Source organism: Phalacrocorax aristotelis, chromosome 7 (genome assembly GCF_949628215.1).
Source record: "Phalacrocorax aristotelis chromosome 7, bGulAri2.1, whole genome shotgun sequence".
NCBI lineage: Eukaryota > Metazoa > Chordata > Aves > Suliformes > Phalacrocoracidae > Phalacrocorax > Phalacrocorax aristotelis.
This window is the reverse complement of record NC_134282.1, coordinates 51,544,166-51,561,369: the sequence shown is the minus strand read 5'-3', so window position 1 is coordinate 51,561,369 and position 17,204 is coordinate 51,544,166. Positions and strand designations below refer to the sequence as shown.

The 17,204-nt window shown below is 42.2% G+C and overlaps 1 protein-coding gene across 1 annotated transcript in view; it reads left to right on the top strand.

The window, feature by feature from the left end:
- The window catches only part of CERS3 (ceramide synthase 3), a 44,027-nt gene that overhangs the window by 15,536 nt on the left and 11,287 nt on the right, over window positions 1-17,204 (top strand). Inside the window, exons 5-10 of the mRNA XM_075100685.1 lie at window positions 979-1,036; window positions 1,908-1,958; window positions 3,167-3,259; window positions 3,533-3,661; window positions 5,165-5,271; window positions 7,233-7,389. Coding sequence (XP_074956786.1) covers window positions 979-1,036; window positions 1,908-1,958; window positions 3,167-3,259; window positions 3,533-3,661; window positions 5,165-5,271; window positions 7,233-7,389 — 595 coding nt within the window. The remainder of the gene's footprint in view (window positions 1-978; window positions 1,037-1,907; window positions 1,959-3,166; window positions 3,260-3,532; window positions 3,662-5,164; window positions 5,272-7,232; window positions 7,390-17,204) is intronic.

Genomic DNA, 17,204 nt, shown 5'->3' with positions numbered 1-17,204 from the left:
GGGAAAGGTCAGGCTTGTTCCTGCCAAGGAGAAGCATGGAAAGGAAGAAGTTTTCCATCACCTGTAGAGGTGGGAGTGGGAATGCTCCTGCTGAGTCTCCAGCCGCACCCAGTCCCAGGGACAATACCTCCCACGCAGCCTCCAGAGTCATTACAATGTTGATTGCTGGCTCCAAATCACAGCATCCTGCTCTGGCATATACAAGCAACAACACAGTTTCGGTTCGCGAAGATACACAATAATTTTGCTGCCTTACCAGATTGGTGGTGAAAACCTGGAAGTTTTATCTGCCTTGATGGATATCCGTTTGAGCCACAAAAAGCTTAGATCAGGCGAAATGTTGGCAAATCTAGTGGAAGAGTGAGGTTTATAGTTAATTCAGACCCCTGTAGTAAGACACAAACTTATCCAGTATTTTTTGAAGTTCTGTGGGGCTCCCCTATTTTCAACAACTGGTGTTAAGAAATATCAAAAGAAACTAACCCAGCAATTGAGGCGAGTCACTGTCGGTGTTCAGTGTTTGATCAGATTGGAAAGTATGTGCCTTGTGGCTGAAAGACCTTCTGGAGCCAGGGAACTGTGACATGTTCTTTAGAGCAGTGTGAATATTCTAGAGGGATTGATACAGCGGGAGAGGTTGCTGTTATCAAACATTAACTTTTAGGAATTTATTACATTTGCTGTGGCTGTTCTCTTGATCAGCTCACGCCTGGTTGGAAAATGACTGCTGTAATCACGATCAAGTTATCTCTATTGTGATTATGTCAAACAACTTGCTACTTTAGCAATTAGTCAAAGCTTAAATATTTAAATATTAATAATTCAGATATAGTTAATATGTGACAACCCTTAACGTACAGTTTGAGGGCACACTTATGTGAAGATTGTGATATACAATGATTTGCAGTAATTCTGGCTCGGGACAGTATCTATAAAAAACATGATGCTTTGTTCTTATTTTTGCATTTATTTTTGCAGCTGGCGATTTTCATTCTATCTTGCATCCTCCATTGCTGGATTTATATTTCTGTACGATGTAAGTTAATTTTTTTAAGGATTGATATTCTTAAATATTTAACAAAATAAGGACCGATTTCTAGATCTTCTTGAAGTCTGTTGAAAGACTCACTGGTTTCAGTGGCTCTGTGGGTTCAGGTCTTTGTGTGTAACCTAGATGACAGGCTGTGATACACGCTGAGGTTGTACTTAATTTTTAAATTACCTTTTGAATTTCTATGATAAAGTAATTTATGATTAATATTTTTAAGGCAAGTTTTAAGAACAGTTTTACAACCTTGTTAACACCTACAAATGCATCATGTGGCCATGTTGTTCTCAAAGGAGGTCATAAACTTTTTCTGGCAGCACTTTTGGGGTCACAACAATGGTGTATTTTACAGCTATTTATTGAGGTGTTGCTGCTGAGCCCAAAGTTGGGAATATCAGAGAGAGTGCTGCTTGTAACCGTGAGCACTGCCTGGGGTGTCATTAATGCTTCTCCTGAGCAACAGAACAGTTCTCAGCGTGTCTACGTTCATCTGGCTCTTCTCCCCAACACTGTTTATCACCATGAGCCAGTGATGTGTGTGGCTGGTAAACACAGCAAAATCTAATCACTGTGGCAACCTATCTTGAGTAATTGCAGTAATAAGACACACACCCACTGCTTTGGATGATGAAATGATGAACTGGAACATTTCAGGTGTCCTGAAAAGAAGCCAAAAAGCTGGGACCAATATAATAAATCTGAGATGTAAGATCCCTTTAGAAATTGCTGGAGAACAGTTATCAAGACTATAGCTTCTTAGCTTGCTTCACTTAGAGAAATTTTAAGTATTGAAGATTTTGAGTTAAGATGATTTCTTGTTGCTCAGCTGCTCAGCCTGTGAATGATCTGTCTTCCCCAGAAACCTTGGTTTTACGACATATGGCAGACGTGGGTTGGCTATCCATTTCAGGTGAGCTTTTTGGCATCGGGCCATCGGCCTCAAGGCATTCCAAGTATTTCCCCATTGAAAGGGCTAATCCGCAGAAGCGCTTCTCCCTCCCAACGGGCACCACCTAGAGAGGTGTGGCACCAAAGCCCTTTGCCCCTCTTCGGTACCTCCTGCTGACTGTTGCAGGACTTCTCCATGATCTGCCTGTGCTGCAACTCAGCCCTCCAGCCAGACCACGGTTATTTCCACCCATCCCAGGTTACCAATTGCACACAGTAGATGTTATCTGTGTTACTTGCTTCATGCAGAACCCCTAAGCTCGCACCGGTGCTGGTGATGCTTCGAGGCACTGCGGGACGGGATTATGCAGAGTGCTGTGTGCCTGCTGGGCCCTATTGCTCAGTAGTGCAGGTGGAGGGAGTGCTGCAGCGACTTGGTTCGGTATAACGTGAGTCCCTGCTCCGGGGACCTCTGCGCAATACTCTGGTTGTTCCCAAGGGTCACAAGGCTCTTGGTTCTTCTTAAAATATTTTACTGACAGTCCCGTAACAGATGACTCCAAGCAAACTGCCTTCTTGCCCACCTGTCGGAGGTCCTTATGTGTCCTCCCCTCCTATTTTTATAAATCTGTGGCCCATCACACTGCCTTCTTATTCCTGTCCTACTTAGGAATAAAAAGAATCCTGTCTCCCAGCTGAGTTTTTCCAGCTTCTCTTGCTCGTGGGACCTGATAACCGAGCCTACTTCTAGCCACCTGGGAAATGTGTTGAGCCAAGGGGGTGGCCAAGCTCAGCATCCAGCCCTAAGCAGATGCATAGGATTTTAGCATAAATAGCTGACATCTTAGTCATGGGATGTGTGATTGTTTAAAATGTTAATTGTTCACCAAAATGGAGGGCTTCATTTATTTACAGTTGCTTGTAATTAAATGCAGAAGCACTCTGCGTGTAGTTCTCTGACAAAAAAAACACAGAAGGAAAGCATGCTAAAATTCAGAGGTGGGGGAGGAACTGCAGAAACTGAGAGTTTGGTCTGAGTAAAGGTTAAAATATTTGGCTCCCAGAACATCTTTCTTAATGAAGCCCAGAACAGGGATTTAGTTTAGTTTAATTTTTTAAGCAAGACTCAGCAGAGGAGCAAAAGAAGCGAGGAAAGGAAAAACGAAGTAATTTCACTTGGCATTTACTTTTTGCTATTCTCAGAGTTAACTCTGTTTTTCTTCCTTACAGACTCTGCTGCCATCCCAGTACTGGTACTACATGGCTGAGATTAGTTTTTACTGGTCCCTCTTATTTACCCTTGGGATTGACAACAAAAGGAAGGCAAGTGGACATGCTTGTTTGTAGCTAGAACCTCTGTTTCTGTGAGGGAGGAAAAAAATGTTTATAATGTTTATAAGGAAAAGCACAGTCCTGACACTGGATTTGGTGCAGCCACGTGAGGGCAGCATCAGTCTATCCCTGGCACACCTGCACGCATCCATGCTCTCCTGGCTGCCAGGGCATCTCTGTGTGTGAGGAGTCTTGTCACTTCATCCGCACGGAGACCCTCAAAGGGCTGTACTTGCTTGGCTTAACCTCTTCTCTCCTTCACAGGATTTTCTGGCTCATGTCATTCATCACTTGGCAGCCATTGGGTTGATGAGTGGCTCTTGGTGTGGCAATTATGTGCGTCTGGGAACACTGGTGATATTTGTGCATGATACTGCAGATTTCTGGCTCGAGGTAACCCTGCCCTCCATTTTTGTTTGTTTTGGGTTTTTTGTCAGTGCATTTTGGGAATTTTTTGGTTGTTGCCCAGGCTACATTCAGTGACATTTTAATCATCTTGCCGCAAGTTTCATACGATCCCTTCCTATCCCCACAGAGACGTGGCTTCACAGATTCATAAATTGTAAGATAAAAAAGAGCTTCTAGATAATTTAAGCTGATGGTCTCTGACAGAATCCATTATGAGAAAAGAGCAGAAGAGAAGTTCTTCAGCACAGAACAGGGACGGGAAATACAGCTGCCTCCCTGGATTATTCTTGTTTCATTGTTAAAATCAGACCAAGTTGGCTAGCTGGTGAACAGCTTATGATACCAGTTCTCAAGCAAATTTAGCAGCCAAAATTTTGCCTGTTTCTCCAAACCAGTTTAATTTTGTCAGCATTCACACCCCTGTGTTGCCCCAAGGGTTGGAAAAGTTTCTTCCCCTGGACTGAAGAGGAAGTCCTGAAATAAATATCAATATTTAGAAATCTTCAAGATTAAGAAGCGTCCTATTCTGCGCACAGCACTGTGGTCGCAGATCTTTGCTGTTGGGTTTCTTGGAAGGCAGAGGCACACCGTGTTTCCTTCAATAGGGTTTATAACACCAAGACTGGGAGCATAGTTTCATCACCTCTTTTGGTGGCAGTGCCGGTGTAAGCAGCCCTTGTAGGCTGTTGTCGGTCACTGTTCATTTCTGCTCCTGATGCTCTATCATTTGTACTAGGACAACTAATTGTGGGGTCATGCACAGAGCTTGCAACCACTGGGACAGCACTCGGATGGAAACTGAAGCTGGGTACCAGAATACTTAATTCAGCCCTGCCATGCAGAGGTTCATCAAACTGCTGTTTAAAGCTTAGGCTTGGCGTCTGAAGCTTTGCTCACACTTGAGAGCAGCTGTTTCATTCAACCATGCCCAGGGTGATTCCGAAATGAAGCATGGAGAGTTGCATAGTTCTGCTAGCAGTAATTATAATCTTTCAGTGGGATAGAGACCAGCGCTAGGCTCTCCAGCTCTCAAGAAGGAGAAAACAGAAGCTGAATTAGGCACAGAAAAGGGTCAGTAACGTGCATGCACCAGAATGTCCCCGCATGAGGGGCCACTGCCGCTCCTGAGCATGCAGATGTGGCCAGCAGCTTCTGTTTGACCCAGCCTGTTTTGAATCTGGTACAGGAATGAGGGATTACCTCTGTTTTCAAGACCACTTTGTGTTTTCATGACACTTTTATATTCTGATCGGAGAGCTGTTCTTTAGGCCGTTGATAGAGTCCTTTCCTGTAAGATGAAAGGAGAAATATAAACAATCTGTTTTGATACTGCTTTATTACATATCAGTAAAATGATTGCTTTACATGTCACACAGGGAAGAAACTTTCTTCCTGCTTAGGTGGAAGATGAGTCCTTTATGAAAATGCAGAAAAGAACTGAATTAAGAAAATATTTATAATATGTTTGATGGTTTTTATTCAATGCAGGCAGCCAAAATGTTTAATTATGCTCACTGGGAGAAAACCTGCAATATACTCTTTATCATCTTTTCTATTGCATTCTTCATCACAAGAATCATCCTGTTCCCCTTCTGGTAAGCAATATTTAATGTAGTCACAGGCTCTTCATTCATTCCCATTTCCACTGAGAGGTTAGTATTTGTTGTGATATGATAGGGAAAGAAATGGATTGTACTTGGAAGAGCAGAAGCAGAACTTTCGTTATCGTTGGCTACTAAAGACCAGTGAGAAGAGTTGACAAAACCTGTCATTTTGTTTAAAAATTTAAGTAAAAAGCTTTTAAATATGCTCCTTGAAAATATGCTAACCTAAATAAAGGCTTTTATGTATTATTCAACTTATGAAAATAAGTTGTAGTTACACGCTGTGAACTCCTGCATCATTGAGGGGATTGAGCTACTTCACCAGAAGAAATCATTTTCCCTGTCATTGCATCCCTCCTTCTGCAGCTACAAAGTCAGAGTACGGTGTAATTCCTATATGATAGTAGTTAATTTTTTGTAGAGGCGCCTTTTTGCTACGTAGTTGTTGGGTAGTACCTCACCTCACTCACATGAGGAGCATTCAGAAAAGTTAAGGTGAACCAATTAACTTACAAAGTCGGCGCAAATAAATCATAACTTGCTAAATACTCGCATGACTTTGGAGTGCCATGATTTAATCTGCTTTGGGGTATCCACACGGGTGCTTAGTGTGCTTAATGCTTAACATGTTTAGCTTTTAAAAAGTGTTTAATGTGTTTCCCATTCATGGTTTCATTGACTTGCTCTAGTTTGCCTTCTTGCCCCTCCCTGCATGGGAACAAACCCTTAGAGACTCAAGCTGGTTAAATTAATAGTTCTGAACATTGATCAACACAAGGTTTCAATTTCCTGTAGTATTTTCTTTCAGAAATGCTGATGTCTCTTACTTTCTTGTTATTTTTTTGATTAAATGTACAAGCAGTCTCCAACCATTTTGCTTCACTGAGTTTCTTGTTCTTGAGCTCAGAAGCAAAACATTACGAGATTAGAGGGACTCAAAAAGTCCCAAATAATATAGAAGTAGTGAAGTCTGAAGATGGACAAAACATATGTTAATTAACAGCCCTGTTGCAAAGCCTGTAGGATTTTCTCTGGAGTACAGATATCAGATGAGAAAAAATTTGCATTAACAAAATAGCATAGACAAGCTTTAAGGTGCATCTAGACCACACAGAGCTCAAGATTTAAAAAAAACCAGGATTTTTTCTAACCTTTTTTGCAGTGGGTTGACCTTGGCTGGACACCAGGTGCCTACCAAGCCACTCTGTCACTCCCCTCATCAGCAGGAGGAGGGAGGGGAAAAGATGGGAAAAAACCTCATGGGTTAAGAAAAAGGCAGTTTAATAAAGCAAAAGCAAAGGCCGTGCACAGAAGCAAAGGAAAACACGAGTTTTCTTTACTTCCCATCAGCAGGTGATGTCCAGCCACTTCCCGGGAAGTGGGGCTTCACTACCCGTAGTGATTGCTCCAGAAGACAAATGTCATGATAACAAATGCCTCCCCCTTCTTCCTTATAGCTTTTTGTGCTGAGCAGACATCATATGGTATAGAATACCCCTTTGGTCGGTCTGGGTCAGCGCTTCTGGCTATGTCCTGTCCCAAGATCTTGCCCACCCCGCAGCCTTCTGGTGAGGGGGGAATGTTGGAGAGACAGCCTTGATGCTGTGGGGCACTGCTCGGCAGGAGCCAAAACGCTGGTGTGTTATCGGCACCTTTCTAGTGACCAGTACGAGGCGCTGCACTGCGAGGGCTGCTATGGGGAAGGTTAACTCCACCTCAGCCAGACCCAATACACTTATTTCGAACACTTTCACGCAAGACTCCAATTTCTCATCTTCTGAAGTCTGTATTTCAATAGAGATGTACAATCTAGTTAAGTCAGGGCTTGTTAATTAATCTGTTACCTTTGCAGAGCTTTTTAATATTTTGTGGAAATAGTTAATTGGTTTGGAATATGAAATTAAGCATAGAGAATGATTCTCGCACCATAACAGTGACCTTTATTTTTTTAGGATTCTTCGTGCCACATTGTATCAGCCTACATACTACTCCACGACTCCTGTTATAGCATATTTTTTATTCAATGGGCAGCTATTGATCCTTCAAGGCTTGCATTTATATTGGGGTTATTTAATTTTCAAGATTTTGAGGAGGTTCATTTTCTTAAAGGTAAGCAATTTTGTTTCTGCGGAGAGATAAATGAAATATCAAAGAGATGCCAATATCTCCAATTGATTTACTCGGAATTTCTTGTTCTCCTGAACTTTTGTGTCAGCATTTTTGATAGGGATCTACAAAGTATAGAGATGTTTAAATGTGCTTTCTACCTCTCATTGTCACACCTAGGATCGTAGGTCGGGATATCAAAACTTCAGCTAGTACCAAAAGAGTGGATAGGTGAGTGATGAGGTCTTTAAATACTGCAGAGGACTTGTACTCAAAGTTCTTCATGTTGTCTAAATCTGAGGTCACCTGTATTTGAGCACTGGTTTTGGATTAAGAAACCTGTATGAAGCTGATCTGGTGTTGTATTATGACGCAATGAAATCCCATCATAATCAACTGGAGCAGAGAAACAGTGCGAGTTTGGTGCTGCCATAATCTGCTTTTACCTTGTAGAGAAAATTCATGTGGGGAAAAAGCTATGAAGAAAAATTTGCTGCAATTTAGGTCTTGTTTGATTGCCTGAAGTAGTAACATTTTCACAAGGTCTCTTGTCGTGAAGCACGCAGTGTGGTGCAGTGTTGGTAAAACATTCAGGCAAAAACATTTAGAAAAGGATTTTGGAGAATATCTTTTTAGATTTGACATAAGCATTGACAGGTATTTTTTACAAGTTAAGGTATGACTTAAGTTGTGCTACCAAAAAATGGGTTGGTGTTATTTTGGGCGGGGGGACGGTGCAAAAACTTAACTGAGCTGACTCTATCCTTTTATCTGAAGCAGTTAATGGTGTGAAGCATCTTAAGGAAATATAAATATTCCTTTCTACCCTTATTCATTGTTGCTTGACTCATAACAGAAGCCATCCTATAATTCTTGGATTATTGGGTTCCTTCAAATCTTATGCAAATAGACAGCTGGATATCGCAGGGAGACCCAATGTCTTCCCTAGGAGAAAACTGCAGCTACAAACTCAGTCCTTGTTAGACAGCGAACGGCTGTACATAAAGGACAAGTCTGTAGAAGAAATGGCTTCTAAAACATGTTCCTGTGTTCCCTTAGACACGAAGAAGTTTCTACTTCTTGCATGTCACTTACTTCTGTTAGATTAATTAGAAAATTATTTCTGGCCTGGCTTGCTGAGTGTTAAAGTGTTGTACTTCTCATTTTCTTTTTTTTATTTTGGCCTCGTCTCTGTGCTGTTCTCACACAACTCTTCTGATGAAATCAAACGGGACATCCCTCTGCCTTCCAGCCAAGTAAGGGGAAGGCTTTGGCATAGTTCTCCATCTGCATTTGTTGAGGTTATGAGAGTACAATGCAAGAAGGTATTCAGATACAGTGGTGAAGAGGACGTTACTAGGCCACCTATATAAGGCCGTTCTGCCCTGCCTGCTTATATGCCTTTGTAAGGGGCAGAAATGTTTTCTTTCGAGATAAGAGCTTTTTTGTATTAGTCATTACTAAAAAATGGAAAAGCATCAAGCCTGCATCCCTACCCTGGATTTTTGATTCCTTATACAGCTCTCTGAGAAGACAGTTTCCAAATAACGTTTTTACAGTGGTAGCAGCAGCAGCCCTAGCCCTTTTCAGTCCGTATGACTTCAGCTGGCTTGCATGTGCAGCCTGTTTTCCATAGCGGTGGCAAACTTGGCTGCGAAAGCAGGCAGTGCCTCCAAAGCTGTAACGGCAACGTTGAGAAGAATGGTGTTTGCAAGGCAGCGTTTTCATACCAACGTATTTGTTATAGGCATACTCCACACACATAGCTGTTGCTATTTTAGTGAAATACTAGTAAACCAGCATCCTTGTACTTGAAGGGTTTTGTTTCCCTGCCCAAGACTTTTAAGTTTTCATTCAGAAAACAGGCAATTTCTGACATTTTTCTCGAAGCAACAGTTAGCTACTTCAGATGGAAAAATGAAGTCATGCTGTAACTGGAAATAGGGACTGATGTTGTTCAGAGCTTCCTTCAGTTAAACGTAGCAAGGGTGTACGGAATTCTTTCAGTGCCCTCTTGTGCCTTGAGCCACCCAGTGTTGGTGGGGTCTTCAGTGAAAACCGCTATCGTGCGGGAGCTGACAGCTCCTAGCATCCATCCAGGGGCAGGTGTCTCCCCTGACTGTATCCTTCTGGAGCACGGCACCAGCCTGTCTGAACATTAACGGGCTTGGATGTATTTATTCTTAGTGGGAAGTGCTGCTGGCCCTTGTTGAAGGACAGGTTAAAGGATTTCTCTGGGTCAGACATGAAAGGTGGGACTCGGTGGGGAATGTAAACAGGAGCACCCAAGTCTCCAGGACGTCGCATACCCACCAAGTCCCCTTTGCTGTTATTCAAAGGGTTACACAGAGCTGTGTCACATCTTGCTTAGAGCTGTGGGTCTAGATTCAATACTCTTGTCTTCAAATTGTGGCAGGAGGCTTTGTTGAAGGCAGGCATTGATACAGAAACGAGAGTACTGCAGCCTCGTGAGTTGGTAGCTGCTTCTGTGCTTTACTCTCCCCCCTCACAAGAGATGGCTTTTGTCTGAGACTGGCTGGTCAGAAGCTCTTCATCTCAGGTGGCGCCTCCCTCTGCACTAATAAAGGGGATGATTATCCTCAGCCCTCTGGGATAACTGCTCAGCCTACTGACTTGCTTCAGCAAAGAATTTGGACTAAAAACCTTGCAGTTTCCCTCCTCCCAAATACAGCCAGAGATTAATGAAGATTAGGAAAAAGGAAAGAAGGGAGGAGATGATCTTGCTCTGTCCCTCTGCGTCCTATTTTCTCAGGCATGTGAGTCTTGGCACTGGAGCTGGTAGCACGGAGCAGTGCTGGTGTCCAGGCTCAGGGGCTTGTGCCGCCTTTCCCCCGGCCCAGTCCTCCAGAAATGCCCTGACAAGGGGCAATTCTGCGTCAACAAACTAAGCTCTACTCAGCTACTTTGCATTAAGCTTTTTATTTTCTATGGGGGTAAACTTGGGGGGACAGGAGTATTACACTTTTAAAATCAAAGATCGCTCTTACTTCTGGAGAATATAAAAATACTCTAAAAGGAGCCCAAATGTCCTTTCTCATGTGGCATTTTCAGACCCTCTATGAGTAAGCTGTGTGCATGTAAGAAAAGCTCTTCAAGGTCAGACCTGTAGCTGTGTATCTTAGATCAGCTCTGCTGCGAGAGGAAGGAGGACATTCTTCCGTGTAATTTCTTTTCAAGTTAGGTCAGGCAATTGCAATGTTAGCTGCTGGCTGCCATCTTGATGTCCAAGGCCTTTTGTTGCTAGGAAACTCCGTGTGTTTCTGTAATATTGTTCAATTACATGGTTAAATTACCCCCTTGTATCAAGTTTCAAGCACCACTGAAACATGTCTAGTCATCATGTCTGCACATATGAGAATATTTTAGGAAAATTGAAAAAACATATAGAGAAGTATGTACATATGCACCGATTTAAAATATCTCGCCAGGAAAATCCCATGGAGATTAAACATTTCATTTCCAAGGTCAGAAAAAGGGAGCGAATGACAGCAGCTTATAGCCACATTATTATGGCAAATTAAGATGTAAAATATATGTTAAAGCCATTACACACCGAGTTAAGGTTTTGAGACTACAGTGCTTTAAATCTTGAAAAATATGTGTAAGATGTAGGAAATGGGCATGATGTCCACATGACTCAGATACTTCAGGGCTGATGCAAAGTCCATCAACAGCAGAAGGTAATGGCAGGCTTTTAACGGACTGTAATGTGTCCAGGAGTACGTTTTCTTTCTCTTTAAATTGTTTTGTCACCATCAGACCGCCTTCAACTAAGGCAATGAGCTCCTTGCCAATGGTCACTATTATTTAGGAGTCATCAGCTGCAGTTTTATTTGAGTCACTGTGGTTCTTGCCTCTTCCTGAAGCAGAAAAGACCCTGCAATGCTGTAGAGCAGGCTTTGGGACTTGTCACCCTAAAAAAATTAGCTGGTGCCACCTATTCAGTATTCCTTCAGTATTCCTTTGGTATTTTGTACTCAGTAAGCAGGCTTTTCACAGTTTTTGGTTGGGTGTTCAAAGGACTGATGACAGAGTAGGGGTAGCTGAAAACGGTAAGAATATAGTATTTTGGGCTTGAAATGAGAGCTGTAAAATACTTGTTACGATACTTCTGCTGTTTCCAGCAATCATTCTTCTGCTTCAGCACTTTGTTCTGTCTGAGGATGGCTCTGTACTCAGAAGTCCCTGCCAGTTCAAGTTAACTTTCTTTCATTCTTTCTTATGTACTGATACCGGGATGCCAGTAGAGTCCTTGCCATGAAAAGTGGTTAGCCATAAAAAGACTCCTTAAACAAGTTACTCCCTTTCTGTATCAAAAGAAGATATACGCCTAAAACTGTATCTCTAGAAGTGCGCCTATGGACTAGAACACTTGATGTGTTTTAATATTAATGTGTAGGCAAGGCCTGAACGTCCTTTGGAACACAGACATAATATGCTCTTATAAAACATGTCCTCACTACTTATATTGAAGAATAATGATTCGTAACACCTGCAGAGGCGCTGGCCTGTGTTACTTCTGTCTGTCTTCTTATGAATTTATCTCTTTAGAGACTTTCTATAACTCTTTGTGTAAGTTTTTAAGTTATACAGCTCCCCGAGGCCATACTACCTGCTCCTGACAGATGCCTTTAGCTGAGCTTAGTCTGAGGCTATTCAGGCTCAGCTTCTGCAGAACTGTCCTTCCCTGGGATCCTTTTATTATTCTTCCTCTTTCTTTTTTGTGCTTGATCTGCTTGCACCAAACAGAACTCTTATTTTTAAGAATTAATTTGATTCTTATATGCATTTCGTAACCACGTGGGTCCTGGGAGTCTGGAATTTTGGTGCTGAACTTGAGTGAGAATTTTGTTGTTCGTGAAACACAGGCCCACAGCATATTGTCTAAAGCAATGGGGTTCTGTTTGGCTTGCAGGTCATTAAACACTTCCCCATGGAAGTACAGGCTTCTGTATGACAACTTTAAGCCCCTAGTACTTGCTTTGCTTTCTTTAGTTACCTTCAGATCAATATCCTTTGAATTAGACCGTGGATCTGCAGTGGCTAAGATCTACCGGTTTACCTTTATTAAACGAGTCACTCTTCCGCCTCCGTTCGCCCAGGAGTGCTGTGACTACGAACACTTCGCTGTTCGACAGCTGAGGCAGCACGGACTTTCTCACTGAACTGTGCAGTAACCTGAGATCTTTAATCCTAAGCAGAAATCTTATTTTTAAAACTACAGAGAGGAATAAAAGCTCTACGTAACATGAAAGTAGAATGGCCTCTAAAGAGATTACACTTTAAATCTCTTTTGTGGCAAATAGCATCAGATTCAGTGTTCCCGTGCCTGAGCTGTGAGCTGTTTGGTGCGCACTAGGCACACCGTAGGAGAGCTGAGCCTGATTGCTCCCAGCTAATAAACTCTGACTTTTAAGTTGAGCTGCGAAGGGTCATCACATGACCCTGACCATGCACAACAGCGCTGTGCTTCCATACACCGTGCAATTACCGGGATGTGAAAATGAAGCATGAAATGTATATTCAGTTTTGGCATGCACAGCCGTTTATTGGGCTCCTAAGAAGTCAGACTTTCAGCTGTTTTTTTTTTTTTCTGAAGCAGTAAAAAATCTATTTTCAGGACATTTATAAACAGAAAATGAAATTTAATGAGAATTACCACATTCAGTGAGAAGTCATTCACTGCAGAAAAATGTCATTCTACAGGAGTTAAACAGAGGACAGGGTTTAGCTTCCTAAACTAGAGGCACGTAAGGTTTGGGGATTTTTTTTGTTTTCATTTATTTATGTGTTTTGTTAAGCCTGTACTGCGCCAATGGCTATCAGGGTGCTGATAAAATGAACAGAGAGGTGTGCTTGCCTCAATTCCAAGTAGTCATTTTAAAAGCAGTAGTGTATTTCAGAGGATAATGATAATCTAGTTAGTTACAATTTCATGACACTGGAACTGGGAAGCTGTGGGAAAGCTTTCGCTGGAGATTTTGTGGTTACTTTCTAGACTGGGAAGGGCCGTTACACGCTGATGTCCCACTTAGATGTTTGAGTTCTCTGAGTGAAGGTTTAGCACGGGCACAAGAGAGATTGAACTAGACTAGTGCTTCTTCCCCATTTTAAAGGAAAATGGGTTATGGAGAAGTTGAACTTGTTGGTTCTTAACAGATAAATATTTATAGCAGACTTTCTCGTGAGGATAGCTTATTAGGGGAACAAAATAGGACAAATGAAAGTTTCCCCTCTTAGAGATGAAAACCAGTCTATCTGGGAACCTTCCCAGTTGATTCAAATTATTGCCTTTGGGACCCGAGCTTTTTAATAGCCTGGAGATGGGAGCTAGCCAGCCAGGTCAGCAGCGTGAAAGCTCATGCCCTAGTAAAGGGAAATTACTTCCTGTTATGACTTTTTTTATCTACATATTTCCCATTCTGCTACAGCAACCTAGTTAAGGACAAAGCCTGGCTACATGTCTCCCTTTATGCTGCCAAATTCATCTGAGGGAGGAGGGGTGAAAGGCAGGCAGAAAGCATAAAAGAGTATGAGGTTTGCTGGCTGGTATTTACAATGATAGGCAAAAAGGCACAAAGCCGCTGTGTGCACGCTGGGGAGCTCGGGACCCCTACCCTTACCGGGGATTCGGAGTCAAGGCTGACCTCAGTAATGTGTGTTGTCAAAGCGTGCAGTCCAGCAGAGTCTGTGGAAGAGGAAAGCCACCAGTTCGCTGCTGCCCTGATGTTACGTGCCAATCCAAGAGCACTGTCTGGTCTCCTTTGCCTCAACCGGTTCATTTCCTGGCCCTGTGAGTTAAAAGGCAGATTGCTGTTTAAATCTTTACTTTTCGCTCCAGATTATGAAAAGGGTCAGCGGCTGAGCAATGACTTCCAGGGAAGTACATTTTACTATATGCTAAGATAGACTTCTCAGATTTCAAAACAGCAACAATGTTCTCTGCTGGAATTACTATTTTTTTTCCTTAAATTCTGTTTAGAATGCCCATAATTCCACAACACCTTTCACTTGAATATTATATAAGAATCAGTTGAAGTCTAGAAAACTTAAGGACTGTTATGACCACTGTGGAGGAATGAACTAATGAGAAACTGAAGAAAATAACTTCTGAGCATTTGATTGGAATGTGAAGGCTTGTGAAGGTGCGCTGGGGTGGGAGCATTAGGACAAAGTACCCTCCCCGGCCCTGTTATGCACACACAAGACCTTGTAAGAGCAGACTCAGTCCTCTGGCCATAGTCCAACAAATTGGGGGCGTGGGTGCTCCCTTTGCCTCCCTTCGGTTAGCTGTGCCATAAATGGGGCCGTGCAGGTCTCTTACATGCTGCAATAAAAGTCTACTGTTTCTAAAGTTGCTGAGGCTGACTTCGGTAGGAGCTGCAGATGACCACTGCCTCTGAGAACAGAGAATCAAAACTCTATGTAATTTGGAAAGCAAAGCTTCCGGCCCTGGCCGGCTCAGCAGAAGGCTGCGGTGTTGATGCAGGGCCAGGTTCTCAGCTGGTATAACTGAGCGTGGCTCGGCTTCAAGTCAATGGCACTGTGGTGTTTTTCACCAGCAGCGGGTCTGGCCAAACAAGCACCCCGCCCCTCTCTCTGCACTTGCGTCTGGCACAAGACAACTCTACTTTTAGTAAGATCCAAATGGCTCTTTTTATGTGCAAGTTCCTAATTCAGATAAAAGACAAATGTTGGTAAAGTTTTTGCTTTAAAATGAGTTGATTTACCTTGCTGTTCACAGAAGGGCAGCTGCTGACAGTTTTTCTGGCTTCCCTTGTTAACTGCTCATATCTTTTAATTTTCTAGCAGGGTATTTATGAAATGTTCCATTTGTTGCTAGTTTTGTGTGTATATATATGCACCTATATAAAAATCTATAAAATAGTGTGCATATATGTGTATTTTTTCAATTGCCAAAAATCAATTCACAGAGAAAACCCTAGGCCTTCCACAGAACTTTTAATGCTGTCATCTACTATTTTTAATATATGCTGTAGAGGTTTGAATTGTGATTTTGTTACGAGGTGTGTAATTCTCATACTTTCAGAGGGGCTCACGGTACTGCAATCTGCTGGATTGTTTTAAAAATGGCTTGAAATAAAGCTAGTTACTGATTGATATCAATTGAGAAAGGAAATCATCCTGTCTTGTATTTAAAGAAAATATGTTTCCCTAGGAGGACCTAGGAGTGCTCCATAGTCCCTATTACATGCGAAGAAGGGAGGAAACCTTGAAAGGAGCAGTCTCTCCTCCATAACATAGATCTAATAATAACTTTTGACCAGGCACAGCGCTCTGCAGCGTTCACCTCATCCAAAAGCAAACCAACCAACCTGATCAGTCTATCGGTCTAATCAGGCAGCGATGGGTGTAAGCATGCGAGGGTAGGATTTGTTTGGCGTAACGTAAGCTGTGCCTCGGTAACCAGTGGAGGAAAAGTGGTGTCTTCAGTGAGCAATTGACTGTGTCCAGTGCTGTCACCCCAGCAGTGGCGGGGCAGGTCGCCCGCTGGGGAGACCCGTTTCTCTTTCCTCTGGTTATGGAGCAGCCCAAGACAACCATCTCCAAGTAGATACCCGACTTGCAGAACGCGGAACTTCACTGAAGTAAATCCCCCACCAAGTGACTTTATCACCCAAGTCTCGGGGACTCCTAATGCTATTTAAGAAACTTTGCTCAATAGGTGCTATTTGAAGTATTCTAGTACGGTGTTTAGAAATACTGTATTGAAATTCAGGCGTTGTGATATGAATGTCAAATGAAAAGACATTGCTTGTAGGTATGTGACTTGAAAATTTGGCCGATAATGTTTAAGTATGGAGATGCATCACACAAGGAATGGAATGCCTCCGAACGATGAAGATAGAGCAACGAGCACCTTGATGGACACGTTAGAAGTGCCCATCATTTACACAGTTGTATACTTTGTGGTTTCAGGTTAGTTTAATAGTGCTATAAGGCTTCTGTAGGAATACAATTTAGCAGCTGTGTTGTTTCAAAATGTTCATCTTAAGGGCAGTGTCGTACCTCACTGAGAAAAGTGCAAGTGTCTGATCAGCTGTTTTGTAGCCAAAAAAGCATTTATACGGAATAGAAGTGCATGTTCTGATAAAAGTTCATACCACTGAACTCCTTGGCTTAATGCAAGTTCTGTCCTAGGGTAAAAAAAAGTTCACTATAGAGAACAGCATCAAATGCCTATTATATTGTTCTTTGTTTCTTTGCCAACTGTGGATTTAAAATTGGAATAATTCAAAAAGCAGTGGGACGTTATGACTCACTCGGTACCTCCTGGGCTTTTGACATTATCGTAAAGCCACATACACTTGAGTGCAAGGTTTAGTTAGTGGATTTCAATAACACAGCTAGCAGACTTTATTGAAACCACAGAGTACCTGATTAACTGTAAACGATGATTTATTTCTTCTGAACAGTCAGGGTATTATAGCCCCAGTTACAGGTGTGTTATGCTGAGTGACAATACAAGTGGTATTTTTCTGAGGTTAAATTTATTCCTTCAATCAAAATCAGGGACATGTTCTAATAGTAACATCTAGTTTTATGAGACTACTCTTTTCAATATTTGTGGAATTAGTGTAACTTTTCCTTTTAATTTTTTTTTCACACGTCGTCTTTGAGTTCCCTCTGAAAACTCCCAGTGGAAAGCTTGACGAATGGGTATTCCATAGCAGAGAGAGATTAAATAAGAGATGTTCTGGCCACAAGATGTCCAATACAATTAATCTCAAAAGTCTGCATCTTCATTTAAAAACTGCAGAAAGCAGAGTCCAACA